The sequence below is a fragment of the Myotis lucifugus genome, unplaced genomic scaffold (assembly GCF_000147115.1).
Source record: "Myotis lucifugus unplaced genomic scaffold, Myoluc2.0 scaffold_239, whole genome shotgun sequence".
Classification (NCBI taxonomy): domain Eukaryota; kingdom Metazoa; phylum Chordata; class Mammalia; order Chiroptera; family Vespertilionidae; genus Myotis; species Myotis lucifugus.
Window position 1 is genome coordinate 610,612 of NW_005871287.1, and position 15,532 is coordinate 626,143.

The 15,532-nt window shown below is 45.9% G+C and overlaps 2 protein-coding genes across 2 annotated transcripts in view; one reads left to right on the forward strand and one right to left on the reverse strand.

Moving 5' to 3' along the window:
* ACO2 (aconitase 2) overlaps positions 1-896 on the reverse strand; it is a 43,472-nt gene extending 42,576 nt beyond the window's left edge. The window contains 1 exon segment of the mRNA XM_006109798.3: positions 795-896. Coding sequence (XP_006109860.1) covers positions 795-830 — 36 coding nt within the window. The 5' untranslated portion in view covers positions 831-896.
* A 567-nt stretch (positions 897-1,463) lies between these two features.
* On the forward strand, positions 1,464-9,295 carry PHF5A (PHD finger protein 5A). The gene is made up of 4 exons (XM_006098524.3): positions 1,464-1,640; positions 2,051-2,074; positions 2,550-2,716; positions 8,654-9,295. Exons 1-4 carry the CDS (start codon positions 1,589-1,591, stop codon positions 8,741-8,743), a joined length of 333 nt encoding a protein of 110 aa, XP_006098586.1. The 5' UTR covers positions 1,464-1,588; the 3' UTR covers positions 8,744-9,295.
* Positions 9,296-15,532: the final 6,237 nt, after the last annotated feature.

Genomic DNA, 15,532 nt, shown 5'->3' on the forward strand with positions numbered 1-15,532 from the left:
GCTCAAAAATCGCACGGTGGCTCAGAAAGTTCGGTGAGGACAGGCTGACATGAACAAGGAGGACAGAGGGGCTATTAGGACAAGATGCTCAGGGCACTCCGGTGACAGCAGCAACTTTCACCTACTTTCTAGCAATTTCCTTCCTTATCAAATGGGAATAATCATTTCACCAGGTGATTATATGGCTTAAAACATGATCAGCAATTAAAACAATCTTGCGGTGTTGTGCAAACGTGAGGGATTACCGTTATTACTATTTACTACATCCGGGGCCTGAAGACCCCCCCTTTCATTCCTGGCCATGAATTCCACAGAATCCGCAACAGATGGGCCAGGACACTCGTTTCTTCTCCAGCTTCCAGACCCGGCGGCTATGAATGCACCTCGCCGGCAGGTCTCCGCTGCCGAGAGGTGAGAATGAGGCCTCCAAGCTCCGGGCCTAGCGGGCTCAGCAATGCCCATGCCCCCCAGTCACCTTGTCCTCACCTTGAGGGACCGAAAGAAACCCTACGGGGAAGGGGAGTGCCGTCCTCAAAAAGAATGCCTCCATTCTTCACCCGGCCGCCACGGCCGCCACCCACACTTCCCGCAGGGCGGGGGCCGGGCCGGGAGAGCTGACAGTGGGGACGCCTTGACCTCAGGCACTGGAGGACCGGGCACGGGCGCTGGGCCCACGGCCGCGACAGGTACACAAAACGTCACCGCCGGTCGGGCCGGCCCGGCCTCGCCCACAGCAGCAGGCGGACTGGAAGGCACCCGCCCCCGTGAACCCTGAGGGCCCCGAGCTCGCTCACCTGCAGCCGGGTCACCAGGAGGCTGTAAGGCGCCATTTTGTGCACTGACAAAGATGAGGTCGCGTGAAAGTGACGTGCCACACGACCGATTTAAAGCCTTCGGGCAGGGGGCGTGGCCTGAGGCAAGAGGCGTCACGGAGAAGGCGGGGCTTCCACTGAGGCTCCAGAGCCCGCGAGCGCAGTGGGCGGAGCTCCCGTGTTAGCAACCAACATGGAAGAGGGGAGAAATCTGCATAACAACATTTGTAGGAGTAGCTACACGACAAAGACGTCTTGTCGAAGTGCAAATTTCCTTTTTTTATTGATTTCAGAGAGGAAAGGCGAGGGAGAAAGAGATAGAAACATCAATGGTGAGAGGGAATCATTGATCGGCTGCCTCCGGCATGCCCCACACTGGGGATCGAGCCTGCAACCTGGGCATGTGCCCTTGACTGGAATTGAACCCCGGACCCTTCAGTCCGCAGGCCGACACCCTAACGACTGAGCCAAACCAGCCAGGGCAAAGTGCAAATTTCTTATTTGTACTTCAGGTTGTCTCTTTCATCCAAATAGGGCAAAGACAATTTTCTATGACTCACAGGCCTGCGGGGACTTCGCCCGCCCGCTACAACGGAAACTAGTGTTTGGAACGTAGGGGTTAGATCGCGCGAGAATGAGCGAGGCTTGGTGCCAAACTTGCGAAGGCCGACAGAAGCCTCGAGGACCAATCACGGAGACGAGGAGGCAGGAACAACGGGGGTTAAAGGTCGGGCGGAAGTTCCCGGAGTTTCCGGTGGCCGGCTGGAGCGCCAACTATGGCTAAACATCACCCGGACTTGATTTTTTGTCGCAAGCAGGCTGGTGTTGGTGAGACAGCTTCCATGGCCGCGGCTCTCCGGGTGGGGGTAGCCTTAGGAGTTGGGGAGTCAGGGCTCCATCTCTTCCCAAGGTCTTGCCTCGGAGGCGCCACGTTTCCCGCCTCTCGGCGGGTAGCGTAGGAGCGCGCAGGTTCTTGGCCTCCGACGAAAAGGGGGCGGGGACGCGCGTGCTGGGAGCCGGGGGCGGGTGGCCAGGGTGGGGTCCGGAGAAACTCCCGGTCCGGGACCTGGGAGGGGCTTCAGGAAGGTGCGGCTTTGGAAAATTTGTGAGAATTAAGGTGGATGAAATCGCCCTTTGCAGTCCCTGCTTCTGTTCCCGCCCCAGACTCGAGGATGTTTTTCTCCTCTTCGCCAGAATCATAATTCTGATTGTACTCTTTACCGTCTTTGTTCTTGCAGCCATCGGAAGACTCTGTGAAAAATGTAAGTGGAATCCGCCCTCCCAGACACCCCACCCCTCGCACCCAGTTTCTGTGGAGCCAGCAAGTAGATGTTCCTGGAAGCATGTGAACACTGAACCGGCGGGCTGCAACCAAGGCCTCCTCCACCTCCCTCCCCCAGCTTCCACGTTTTAGACACTATTATGCTTAGGTTTTGAGAAAATCTGTAGCTGTGGATAGGAAGTAGCTTGACCCCATCTCCAACACACAGTTTTTGCCAATCATTTATATGGACTTACCACCTACCAGATGCTGTTCTAAGCTCTTTACTTGTTCCTCGATCAGCTTTTTCCTATGTGTTGTGGGGATTGAGGTGAACACTAAGGAAGCCAGGTTTTGTATAATGCCAAAGTAGAAGGCCCTGAAGTCACTGTCTGAGGAGACTAGTGTTTTTCCCCATCACAGGAGGAGGGCAAGGAATTGCAAGTGGACATAACTCTGTTCTCTTTTTCTCACAGGCGATGGCAAGTGTGTGATCTGTGACTCCTATGTGCGTCCCTGCACCCTGGTGCGCATATGTGATGAGTGTAACTACGGCTCCTATCAGGGGCGCTGTGTGATCTGTGGAGGCCCGGGCGTCTCTGATGCCTATTATTGCAAGGAGTGCACCATCCAGGAGAAGGATGTGAGTGTATTCTAAGCTTTGCATCTGATCTTTTATTTAAAAACATTTTGCCACTTGGCCAATGTGGCTCAGTTGGTTGATCTTCATCCCATATACCAGGAGGTCGCTGGTTTGATTTCTGGTCAGGGCACATGCCCCGGTTACTGCTCAATTCCCAGTAGGGGGCGTGCAGGAGGCAGACTATGGATATTTTTTTTCTCTCCCTCTCCCTTCCTCTCTCTGAAATCAATGAAGACATTAAAAAAAAAAAAAACTTTGCCAACCATGGCAAACTCCTATAGTCTGTAGAGATTACTATGTTCAGCTAGTCACTTAGGTTATAATTTCTTCAAATTCTGTGAGCCAAACTGGGTGTAGTCCGATAAAAGGCAGTTATTTTCCGTCGAGGGTAAAAATGCAAGAGAAGCAAATCTTTGTCAACACCGGCAATTTGGAGAACCCTCATTCTATTCCTTTGATGTCTCTGATTATTTTTATTCAGAAACAACACCCTGCATTTTGTAAGTCCTAGCAGAGTGCATGGTGTGTAACAGCCACTCAGTAATTCTCTTTACTGTCATTAAGGACTGCTTGGGTGGAGGTAGTGACATTTGAATTGGGGACAATTCAGGTTGATTTCAGCTTTAAGAGGTTAAAGAATTTCTTAGTTTGATAATGTGGAATTGATTGTGATTCTGTCTCCTGACATTTTTGGCCCCTGACATTATGTGGTGGCAGTGGCTAGCTGTTCAACTCCTTGGACCAAATGCAAGATAGTTCTATACTAAGGGTGAGTTTTACTGTTTTTCTTTTTTTGTTAATCCTCACCTAAGGATATTTTTTCCATTGATTTTTAGAGAGAGTGGAAGGGAGAGGGAGAGAGAGAAACATTGATGTGAGAAAGACACATTGGGCATTGGGGATCAAACCTGCAACCCAGCTTGCCTTTGAGTGGGAATCAAACCCAATAACACCCTCCCCACACCACCCCCCATGTATGGCCCAATGCTCTAACCATTGAGCAACCGGCCAGGGTTAGTTTTACCGATTTTATTTAGCAGACTTCTTGAGAGGGAAATCCCAGGAATCTGCTTATTTTCTTCTTATGACAGAATAAGAGGAAGTGTGATTCAATAGGCTAATAGAAGGTTATCTGGTTACCTAATCTAGGATAAAGCAAGAAATGTATAATTCTTAATATTCCCACGAGCAAAGAGTAGTTTATAGATGTTTTCTCCCTTATTCTTCACAGTAACTTTGTTAAATAGGAATTATCATTATCCCCATTTTACGGTCCCTCAACCAACTAATAAGTGGCAAACCCAGACTATCTGACTAAACTTTGTGGGGTCCCCATTACCCCAGGTTGTCCTTTTGTAAGTCTTTTTAGTAGGAAGTGCCTGTGTTGAGGAGAAACAACCTTGCCACCTTAGCAGTCTATGTATGTGGATCCTGTCTACCCCCAGTGTGTGTGACATGTCAGGCCAGACAAGACTGTTTATTACTTAAATCTTCTGTTATTTAGGGAGATGAGAAGGGTCGTTGATAAAGGATGACAAATGTAATTCCATAAGTACCTTTGGCTGTCACATCATATCCTGCTGCTCTGATCTGCCACCTAGGTTCCACTCCTTCAGAGGAAGGACCTTGGTTTGTGTATTTGTATCTCATCTTCCCCACTTCTTGGTACAGTGCCTGACATGCAGTGTAAGGGTGGGACACACTTTTGGTGCTATCCCTATGAGTTATCCATAGGCGTTCCCCCTACAGATTGGTACATAGTAGGCGTTGGGTAATTATTTATAATCTACAAGTAGTGAAACCATGTACGACAACAGCAGTGAGGAGGAAAGTACAAAAAATCTTAAACTAGCTAAAGATTCCATTATTTTCTTGAACTTTTTCATGGTTGTTGCTAGAGTTGTTCTCTGGCATAAACTTGCAGCCAGAGAGTGCTGAATAGGTGTTCATTGCTCTGACTCATCTGCATGTGGTGTGTGACCTGATACCTCTGAATCCTCATGCCTCATTCTGTCCCTGAGCATTATTCTAGACGTCCCTTCCCCTGCTTCCCATTGTACAGGAATGTTCTGAGGATATCTGAGACGACACCCAGCTTACATTGTTTCCAAGGAACCCAAAGCAGTCCAGTGACATGACCCAGCCTCTCAGGCTGACAGATCACCATATAGATTAAGGGCCCAAGACTTTCCTATGCGGAAATTTTCCCACAACCCAAGGAGGAAAGTTAGAATTTAACCCTCATTATAGTTCTCTTTATGCAACTTTCATCATTTCTAAGGGAATTAGACCAGTAAACTAAGCTGGGTGTTCGATCTAGTTTTTCAAAGCTTCGAGAATGCTCAGGCGTCAGGGGTAGTGCCTGTGGGCTAATTTGTAGTTTCTTCTAATGCAGTATCATCTTGATTCCCTGTAACCCTTGATTCCTTTACTCCTTTTATTTACCCTTTTCCTCAGCTGTCCCAACCAGAAAACAAAATAGCTAATATTTATGGTGTTCTTGCTATGTGCCAGGTACTATGCAGAACATTTTTTTTGAAACACTTTCTTTAAATTTATCTTTATTGTTGAAAGTATTATAGATGCTCCCTTGGTTGTTGGTTTTGTGTTTTGTGTTTTTGTTTTTTATGCTGAACATCTTTTCCCCACAAATTCTGTGTGATATAAATGAGGAAATTAAGGGTTAGACGTGTTAGGCAACTTGGCTCAAGGTCTAACTCAGTATTTCTCAACTTTTTTTTTTCATTGTTGCCCCCTCCCCCCAGGAGAAAAGTTAAAATTTAAATTAAATGTTCCCCTTAACAAGAGGAATTAAGTACTAAGGAATAAGATTTTTGTTGCATAAGGAGGAGCTTTAGGTCATAAACCACTGTAATGGCAAGGATGTTTTTCTCCCCTTTGAGGATGCATGGTCTAACTCAAAGCACTTCACTCCACCATCGCACTATATTGTTGTTAGGGTGGTTAAGGATGTGCCTCTCACTCGTGCAATTTCTACCATTTTCTTCTCCCCATTTCAGTGAACATCAGAGCAGTTAAAAGTTGCCTTTTCCTTCCTTTCAGTTCTATACGTATTTCCCTTTGGTATGTTCTATTTTGGTACATGATTAGTGTTAGTTTTAAAGTTTTACTTGAGCCCTGACTGGTTTGGCTCAGTGGATACAGCGTCGGCCTGCGGACTCAAGGGTCCCAGGTTCGATTCCGGTCAAGGGCATGTACCTTGGCTGCGGGCGCATCCCCAGTGGGGGGTGTGCAGGAGGCAGCTGATCGATGCTTCTCATCGATGTTTCTGACTCTCTATCCCTCTCCCTTCCTCTCTGTAAAAAAATCAATAAAATATAAAAAAAAAAAAGTTTTACTTGAAAGTCCTGACTGGGTTTTCATCAACTGGTACAGGGTAATTTTTGTAGCTTGCTTTCCTGCCATAAAACTAGATTTGACACACCGCCCTCCTCAGGAAAAAACCCAAAGACACTGAATTCTCCTTAGTGATTGCTACAGAAGCCCAGCTTCTCCCTTCCTCTCTCTCTAAAATCAGTAAAAACATTTTTTAAAATATATTTTTAGTGATTTCAGAGAGGAAGGGAGAGGGGAGAGAGAGAAACATCAATGATGAGAGAGAATCACTGATGGGCTGCCTCCTGCATGCCCCCCACCAGGGATCGAGCCTGCAACCCGGGCATGTGCTCCCAACTGGAATCAAACCCGGGACCCTTCAGTCCGCAGGCTGATGCTCTATCTACTGAGCCAAACCAGCCAGGGCTCAATAAAAACTTATTTAAAAAAAAGTCCTAGCTCAACTCACAAATATTCTCTTGTAGCATCCTCCAAGTTTTCTTTACAGTCCTTCCATCTTCCTTTCCATGCTCTCCACTCACAGGCATTTCAACATAAGCCAACCAGTTCCATCCAGTTCCCACATCCTCACCTCTCACATTGGTAGAATTTGGGAATGACCATGAGACCCATGGAAGATATGTAGAAAATAAAAAACAGGAATTTAGGCAAGAAAACAGGAAACCTGTGAGTCAATAAGAAAAATGTCATAAACCCCAAGATATAATAATCCAGGGCATTGGTTTCCAAACTTTTAAAAAATATGTAGTCCTATCTTCACAAAAATATCTTATATAGAAGCTGTGTGTGTGTGTGTTGAACCATTAGGAAATTGCTGATATTTGTTTTTGGCAACTTCTTATAACTTACTAAGAGTTGACTATCTGCCAGGCATTGTTCTAAGTATATTTACTGATTCTTGATTCTAGGAGGTAGGTTTTACCATTGCAATAATTTTATATGTACTAAACAGAGTTTCATATGTGACTAAACAGGGAGGTCAATAACTTAGCAAAATTCAGGTAGCCTCGCTCCAGAACCTACCGCCTTGACCTAGGCTACAAGTGAGAATGGAACTGCACACATTGGTGTGGCACCTCTCAGGACGCTAGGGCTAGATAAGTACAAGGTTGTAAACGTTAACCCGTCTACCTACTTTACAACTGAGGAATATGAGTCCAAAAGGGCTTGCCCACAGTCACACAAGTCAGTGTAGCACAATAAGCCTAAACAGGTTATTGTCATTCCACAAAATTTCATAGCATCTCTAAAGTCTTAGAGCACTGTTGTGTTTTAATGTCAGGCTACTTTAAGCCAGGAAAAGGCAGCTGTCCCCTCATTTGTAGGAGAACTTACAATACAGAGTACATAGCTTACTAGAGCTCACCTAGCAAGTCATTGATGGGGCTGGGCCCACAGCCTGGCTCCCTCAGCACACCAAACTCCACAGATGGTAGTTCTCAATGTAATACGTGGTATATATTTTCTAGAAAATAATGAAATGTTAGTGTTGGCTTTGTGTGTTTTCAGATATTTTTGTAGTATTGATATTAGTCCCTGGAAAAAGAAATCAGCTGAATTAGAAATGAGATGTCTAAGGACTTCATTGATTCATTCTGTAGCCCAATGTCACAGGAAGCGACAACCTTTGGCATGGATAAAATGAAATCATCAGATCTGTGAAAGTTTTTTCCAGTAGCAACTCCCCCAGTTTTCCTGCCATCATTCCAAATCAACTAATGGAGTCGTCACTTCTGCAGAACACAGCTTCCCAGAACACAGCTGCCACTCAGGCTCACAAAATGGCCAGGGGGCATGTCATTACACATCAGAGTAGGGACTATCAGCAGCCACCTCTGGCACAGGAGTACTCTTCCCCCAAGACCATGTGTCAAATTAAGTGAATTAATAAGGACACATTAAACCCAGTATTCTGTGATATTTAAAATGAAGGTATTTCCTAATAGTCTTTAGATTTTTTCCTTGGTGGTATTCTCTCCTTTTTTTTTTTTTTTTTTTTTTTTTTTTTATTTATTTTTATAGAGGAAGAGGGATAGATAGATAGAAACATCAATGATGAGGAGAATCATTGATCCTGCACGCCCCCTATTGGGGCCCAGGTGGGGCCCAAGCCCGCAACCTGGGCATGACTGGGAATTGAACCAGTGACCTCTTGGGTTCATAGGTCGATGCTCAATCACTGAACCACACCAGCTGGGCACATTCACTCTTTTTGGGGGGGATAGTGGAAGAGAACCAGAGAGCTTGATCTGAAGATGATTATTCCTTATCTTACCTTTCCCTAGAAGAAAACCCTTTGGACATTTTAAGAGTTTTAGATCCTACCTCACTATATCATAGTTACTAGCAACCGAAGTGGGCTAAGAACCCAGCGTTGTAAGTGCAGACCACCGGACTGAGGGTAGACAGGCCCTGGCACATTCTAGGTGCTTCTTAGGTTCTTGACAACTGATTGAATAGGATAACTAAAATAGCAAAATGAATGGCTGAACCACTAATCCAAAAGTTATTTTTATGTTAAATCCCTCTCAATATAGGCTCAAGGACTTTTAATAACTTCTCTATTCTTCTGTTTTCCAGAGAGATGGTTGCCCAAAGATTGTCAATTTGGGGAGCTCTAAGACAGATCTCTTCTATGAACGAAAAAAATACGGCTTCAAGAAGAGGTGATTGGTGGGTGACCTCTTTCTCCCCTCATCAAGCTGCTGCAGCTGCCAGAAAAGACGCCTACTACTGCCAACAGAAAGGGAGCGGAGTGCAGAACATCGCCCGAATTGCCTGTTAGTGCATTGGCACCTCTCCACCCTTTCCTCTCCTCTCACCCAGATAAGGTGGTAGGAATGGGAAAGGATTCGTCACAGAGTGCTCTGGCAGACTAAATCAGAGAAAAAAATGATAGATTAGTTCATGGTTTTTCTTGAATTCAAGAAGCAAGACTCTTTTTTCCACATTGACAAGTTCTCTCTACACCAAGAGCTTCTAAAACAGAAATTATATCATTTCAGTGATCTTTTGACTATAAAACTACCTGTGATCTTACAGCAGCTCTGATGGTAGTTGTCTTTGATGAAACATCAGCAGTGTGGTAAGGAGCTCTTGGAACAATAAATGTGGGTGTTTAATCTTGTAACACTTACCAGGTGGTGCTGGTTCATGTTCTAAGAAATTGGAAACCCTTTCTGTTGCTATTGTATTAATAAAGTAGGTGTTTATTTTCTGGTAGTTGAGCACCATCTAATTTAAGTTTAACTCCAGGAATTTATTTTAGTCACCCAGGAATTTGTGATTCAGAGTAGAAGTATTGGGATTCATTGAGCACCTCAGGATCTTAATACTACGTGAAGAAATTCAAAACTATTCATGCCTTTCATTATAGGTGAACCAAAGTCATTTTTAGAAACTATTTTTCCTGTCCAACTTTAATTTTGAACTGAATAGATAGCTTCCAATGATGGGGAAGGGAATGTGACAGAATGTGTTCAAATTGATGAGTTAGGAGAACTGAACTTAGTTGATTTGTTTCATAAAGTGCATATATACTCACATTAAGGATTTTTTAAAATAAACATAAAAACATATAAAAATAACAGACTAAGGGCAAATTCAGACATACTTGACCCTAACTCAACTGTCTGTACTTTGTCCCCACTAGAGATGATAAGCAAGTTACCCTGAGGAGGTACATTCATAATTTGCAACATCTAGTCAAGTAGGCCTTTGGACACCATGGATTTGGAAAAGGTTGCACGTCCAGAGGATCCAGGGTCTTAGCCCAAGGTTGTGCTACAACTTGGTGGCAAAGTCAAGGAAAGAAATGAGTCTTCTGACTTCTTTGGTTTGGATTAACAAAAAACTCTTACTTGTGATATATTGAGTGTCCAAAATTAAATTAAGATAATCTCTGCCTTCAAGAATTTAATAAAGGAGCCTGCCAGAAACAGTTCCAGTATAACCCCTAGGATGCACAAAGGGAGGGTTCTTAGCACGGCTTGGGGCACCTCAGGAAGGCTAGGGGAAGGTCACGGTCACAGGGCTAAAGCGGTAACTGGCACTACACTTTCCGTCCGGAAGACAAAACAGGCTGGGCACTTACCGTGGTAAGGCTTCCCATCTCGGCCCTTGCACCTCACCTGTTCCCTGCACTCCAGCCACGGGGCTCCTTTCGGCTCCTGAAGCTGCTGCTCTCCTTCCCTCCTCAGTGCTGTTAATCCCTCTCCAGTGCTTGCTCAGTCTTGCTCAGCTAATTCCTACTCATCCTTCAGACCTCAGCTAAATATTTCCTCAAAGATGCCTCTCTGGACCCCCAATCTAAGTCAGTTCGCCTTATACTTCTACATAGCACCATACGCATTTTGTTCATAGCATTTGGTAATTATTGACTGCTACTAGGCTGTTCTGTGGTGGCAGGAACCAGCTCTTGGTCTGTGCAGCAGATAGCAGGTGCTCCATATTGAATAAATAATTGAAGTCAAAGAACCCAGATAATAAATTGAGCTTTGAAACATGTTGAACATAAAGGCAAAGGGGGGTGGTGGGCAGATGAGGGCCTTTGTGGGTGGGGCAAGACAATCTGGGATGATGTGTTTGGGGAGCTCTCTAAGCAGTTCTAAAACATCAGGTGTGGGTTGTTACAGTATGTAAAGTGGCAAAGGACAGATCATTTTCAAATTATAATTATGTGTCATTGGTTCTATAGTAAATTTAGTTTTAATATATGAGTCAAAATGTTTTGCTTATTAACCACCCTGGTCCACATAATATCTTGCATCTACAAATATTTCCAAAGCTACTCCTTAATTTCAACAAAACACCACCTTAAGTGCTCTGTCAGTCTCCATGTGAATGCCTGTAAAAGGTCTTGCAAGGAAACTTAAGATTAATGCCCAGTAGGATATCAGAGGGCATACCCACTCCACACTAATCACCAATGGGGCAAGTTCAACCTTAGCCCAGTGAATTCCTCTGAACTCTACTCCTCTTTCACCTAATTTCATAATCCTGTTTCTCTCAGATACCAAAAGAACAATACAATACAATGAATGAGTTAAAAATACCTGAGATAAAGTAAATGGTTTTGATTTTTTAAAAAATGTTTTTATTGATTTCAGAGAGTGGAAGGGGAAGAGCAAGAGAGATAGAAACATCAATGATGAGAGAGAATCATCGATTGGCTGCCTCATGCATGCCCCCTACTGAGGATTGAGCCCTCAACCCAGGCATGTGCCCTGACCAGGAATTGAACCGTGACCTCCTGGTTCATGGGTCGATGCTCAACCACTGAGTCACACCGACCGGGCAGTGGTTTGATTTTAATTAATTTTTGTCTACCTTGGACTTTAGAAAATTTTTTTTCAATTGTAAAAATTAGCATAGTTATAGTACCAGATTCTCTGTGGGAAAACATGGCTTACAAACTGAATTTTAACCAACAATATACAGTTCTGTGAAGAAAATTAGAATAATGATCTGTGTATGACCACAAAAAATCAGAATGGTCTTCAATTTTATTAAATATTCAGTTCTAGATTCTAGAAAGGATGGGTGTCTTGCTTCCAGTTTATCAAGTACACAGTACACATATTTAAACATTGCATTTATTACATTGTTCTTGCTAAAACAAACAAACAAACAAAACGTGAGAAGTGTGTGGGCTTTATAATCAGACCTTGATTTCTGCTATGCTATTGACCTTTAGTGAGTCAGTTAGCCTTTCTGTGCTTTTTTCTTATCAAGGATAACAGTGCCTACCTTTTTGGGTCATAGGATTAAATTCGACCTTGTACGAGCCTGACCTTTACTGGGAAGGCTTTACATAAATGGTGGTTCTTTTATAGTGGGTCTCTGCTTCTCCACAGGGAAACATGTAAGTCCTGGCACTGAAGGTCCTCCAAATGGTTCCCCCTCTTCCCTGCCCCCAAGGTTCTCCTCTACTTCTGTCTGTGCTCCTCATTAGGCAGCTGAAGGGACGTTCCTTGCACACTCCCTGTTGTCTTGTTGTTTTCCTTTGAACTAAGCCAGCCACCTTCACATCAGCCAGCCAACTTGGTGCCTCTTCCTTCTAAGCTCCCAATATGTCATGGATACTTCCAGATACTCTATACTCCACAACTGTCTCTCTCATGCCTACTATATACAATTAACAAAAATTTCATGAAATAATATTTACTGTGTGTATTGCACTCCAGTATTTTCATTTTTTATTTTTTTCTAAAGATTCTGGCTGAAATCCATTAAACCCAAGTGATTTCATTACCCCAATAATGTGTCATGACCCAGAGTTTAAAAACAATGAATTAGATCATAGACCCCTGAGCTCCTTTTGCTTCTCCCTCCTCTACAGAGCACACAACAGGCAGCCACTCAAACAATTACACTGAACTGGAAAAGGGGTCACAAACTCAGGAGTCTGGGTGAATAATATAATTGATTGAAAGAGGGAGTGTAAGAAAAATAACCCAACCATGATGATAAATGTTACGTGACCTTTGGCCTCCCGGTCTGGGAGACAGTAGGGAGTGACGGGGACCTTGGGAGAATCAAGAGCACAGGCCGTTTTGAAGGAGAGAGGGCTACCATTCAGCTCCAGTTGCCAGGTTGAATGCCCAGTGTTGCCAGATCTTTTGAATTAAAGACAAGTGGCTAATTAAGATCTTTGTGCAGTCTTCCAATTTTTAAATGTCAACTCATTTAAATTTTTTAATGTGTTAGTCTGTGCCAAGCCAATACATGCACCAGATGTGGACGTTGGCCTGCCAAGTAGCAGCTTTTAAGTTAAGAAAATTAACTTCTCAGGGAATCAAACTGAACTGACTACATTTCAGAGAGACTCACTCTGTTCTGACCTGCAGCTGTTTAATAGTAGTTTGAAGCTACGATGTACTAGTAAAGGTGAAAGATTCTTTGCCTTGGTTGGAATTTTCTGCCTAAAAAGAAGGATTCCAATTCCCATATTTTCCCAGTTTTTCAGTTCTTTATCAACTCTATCCCAAATGGCCTGTCTGCCACCACCAAGACTAAAATGCAGTTACTCTATTAAAATACTACAGTTTCAGCCCTAGTAGGTTTGGCTTAGTGGACAGAGCCTCTGCCTGCGGACTGAAGGCTCCTGGGTTTGATTCAGGTCAAGGGCATGTACCTTGGTTGCAGGCTCCTCCCTGGCTGGGGCCCTGGTTGAGGCATGTGCAGGAGGCAACCAATCAATGCGTTTCTCTCAGATATTTGTCTTTCCACTCTCTAAAAATCAGTGGGAAAATATCAGCGGGTGAGGATTAAAAAAAAAGGGGGGGTGGTTCACTTGTTTACTAGAATTCACTCCCATTGGTTGTGATGAATGAACTGCAAGTCATTTGCCCTGCATCCACTCACTCCTCCAAAGCCAGTTTCAGCTGTGGCTTCTTTTGCTCCTGCCCTGCTGGGGCAGTGGATCTGAAGAATCAAGTTGAGGAACTGTTTTCTTGGATAACTGAAAAGAAACTGCAAATTTTCTCGCCCTGGCATGTGTATATGAGAGTGACTCACCCCTGAGAGTTAATTGGCACTAATGACCAGGCTGACTTGTCACAGCAGCAAAGCTTCCGGCATAACTTGCTTACTCCTAGAGGGGAGCTGCCCCGCCTCTCCCCTCTGCACATGCTTTCTTCCGAAGCTCACCGTTTTCAAACATGGTTGTGTGCTTTTCAGGGAATGATTATTCAAAACGGGAAGGGACTGTGGAATGCTTGGGTTAGGGATTCAGCTCACAAGCCCTGGCAAGATGAAATCATGCTGGGAAGAGAAAAAGCGTCTTCCTCGCCACATCATACTAGTACTAGTAAGTGGAGACATCAGTTAGGAAGGGTGGTTACCTTTACCCCTGTTTGCTTTTCCTGTTGACATGCTAACCCTTTATCCAGGGTCTCATTTGCGAAGGAGACTGGATTTCTGCGTTTGTTTTCAGTGATGTTGCTCGGGGCTGCTGTTCCCAGCAGTGCAGGAGAGAGTCGAATAAAAGCATGAACACACGAATTCAAAGCCTGCCTTCCAGACATCAGTGCCCTCGCTCAGCCTGCACTGAATGGTACAGTCCTCTATCCTTTATCTGCTTGTATGGTCGCCCCCCACCCCCTTCCCGAGGTACCCTAGATACCCTAGGAGAGTTCCTTTCAGCGCACCCTCACCTTTCTCATCGTTTTGTCTTGCAAGGTTTCCTACTGGGAAATGCACACAGAACTCGGCACAGTGTAACTTGGCCAGAATGGTTACCTTTAAGAATAGCAACTATTTGAGCCAGGCTTTGCATACGATCTACATTTTAAGGATGAGAAAACAGGTTTGATGATGTAAAGACATTTGTTGCCGTTAAATCAGGATAGCATGGTTGGTGGCAGAATCGGGATTCAAACCCTACCATTTCCATTGCTGCCTCTAATAACTACAAATACCAGCATCGCTCGCGATGCCCCGCTGCTCAAATGCGCGCTCTCCCCAGGGCTGTGTTTCTGGGCTCCGGGTCTCTAACCTTCGAGCCAGCGGTTGGCTCGAAAACCCAATCAGATGCCGCCTCTACCCTCATCGACCAATGGGGAGGCTGTTGCTAGCACACCAGTTATATTTTTAGCTGCTCGGTTCTCTGAACCCCGTGGGTGGGCGGGGCCGCTCCCAGAGTGGAACAGGCTGGGGGTCGGGGTGGGGGGAGAGGAGAGGGGAGGAGGAGGGAGGAGGGAGGGGAGAACAGGGCAAAGAAGGGAGGGGAAAGGAGCGAGGTGGAGCGGGAGGGAGAAGAAGGGGCGGGGAGGGGGATATGGCGGAGGGGGCGTGTGTGTGACGCTCAGCCTCGCTGACGCACGAGGCAAGTAGTCCCTGGAGGAGCCCCAAGAGCTGCAGCGCTCCGTGGGGGGATGGGGCTCCCGGCTCCACTCCCTTGCGCTTCCCTGCCCCGCCGTAGAGTTTGCTCCAGTTCGGGGTTTCTCTGCTGCAGTCAAGGAAAGCGCGTTTAGACCCACCCGCTGCTGTTGCTCTCCGCCCTTGCCGAAAAGAACGATCAAGGGGAAACATGCCCACTGTTCGTAGCTGGAAATTTTTGGATCTCACCACCCCCCGTGCGTTTGGCGGCTGCGCGGGGCTGGAACTGTCTGTAATGAGAATAAAAGTCGGGGTGGGAGAGATGGAGAATGGGCGATGAAAGGAGGGACAGGGGAGCAGCGGACAGAGCACCGGCCTCCCTCCCCGCACTCCGGTCCCACCAAGTCACAGTGACCCAGAGCCGCGTGGCCAGGCCCGGGCAGGAGGCAAGCGCGCGGCTGGCGCTCCACATCCGGGATGGGCGCCCCGGCGCCCCCGGGCCTGGCCGGCGCAGACCCCCCCCACCCCCCCCCCCGGCGGGTCACCAGCCGGGGAGAGAGCGGGGGCGTCCGCAGAGCCGCGAGGTAACGGGCCTCCAAAGGCGGTTGCTCTCCGTGGCCGTCCGGCTTCTCCCTCGCC

Bases quoted from the DNA above. Each gene is read 5' to 3' on its own strand.
- PHF5A (XM_006098524.3), top strand. From the start codon at position 1,589: ATGGCTAAACATCACCCGGACTTGATTTTTTGTCGCAAGCAGGCTGGT. The intron at 1,641-2,050 runs GTGAGACAGCTT...TTGTTCTTGCAG, and splicing joins TCGCAAGCAGGCTGGTGTTG to CCATCGGAAGACTCTGTGAA. The intron at 2,075-2,549 runs GTAAGTGGAATC...TTTTTCTCACAG, and splicing joins CGGAAGACTCTGTGAAAAAT to GCGATGGCAAGTGTGTGATC.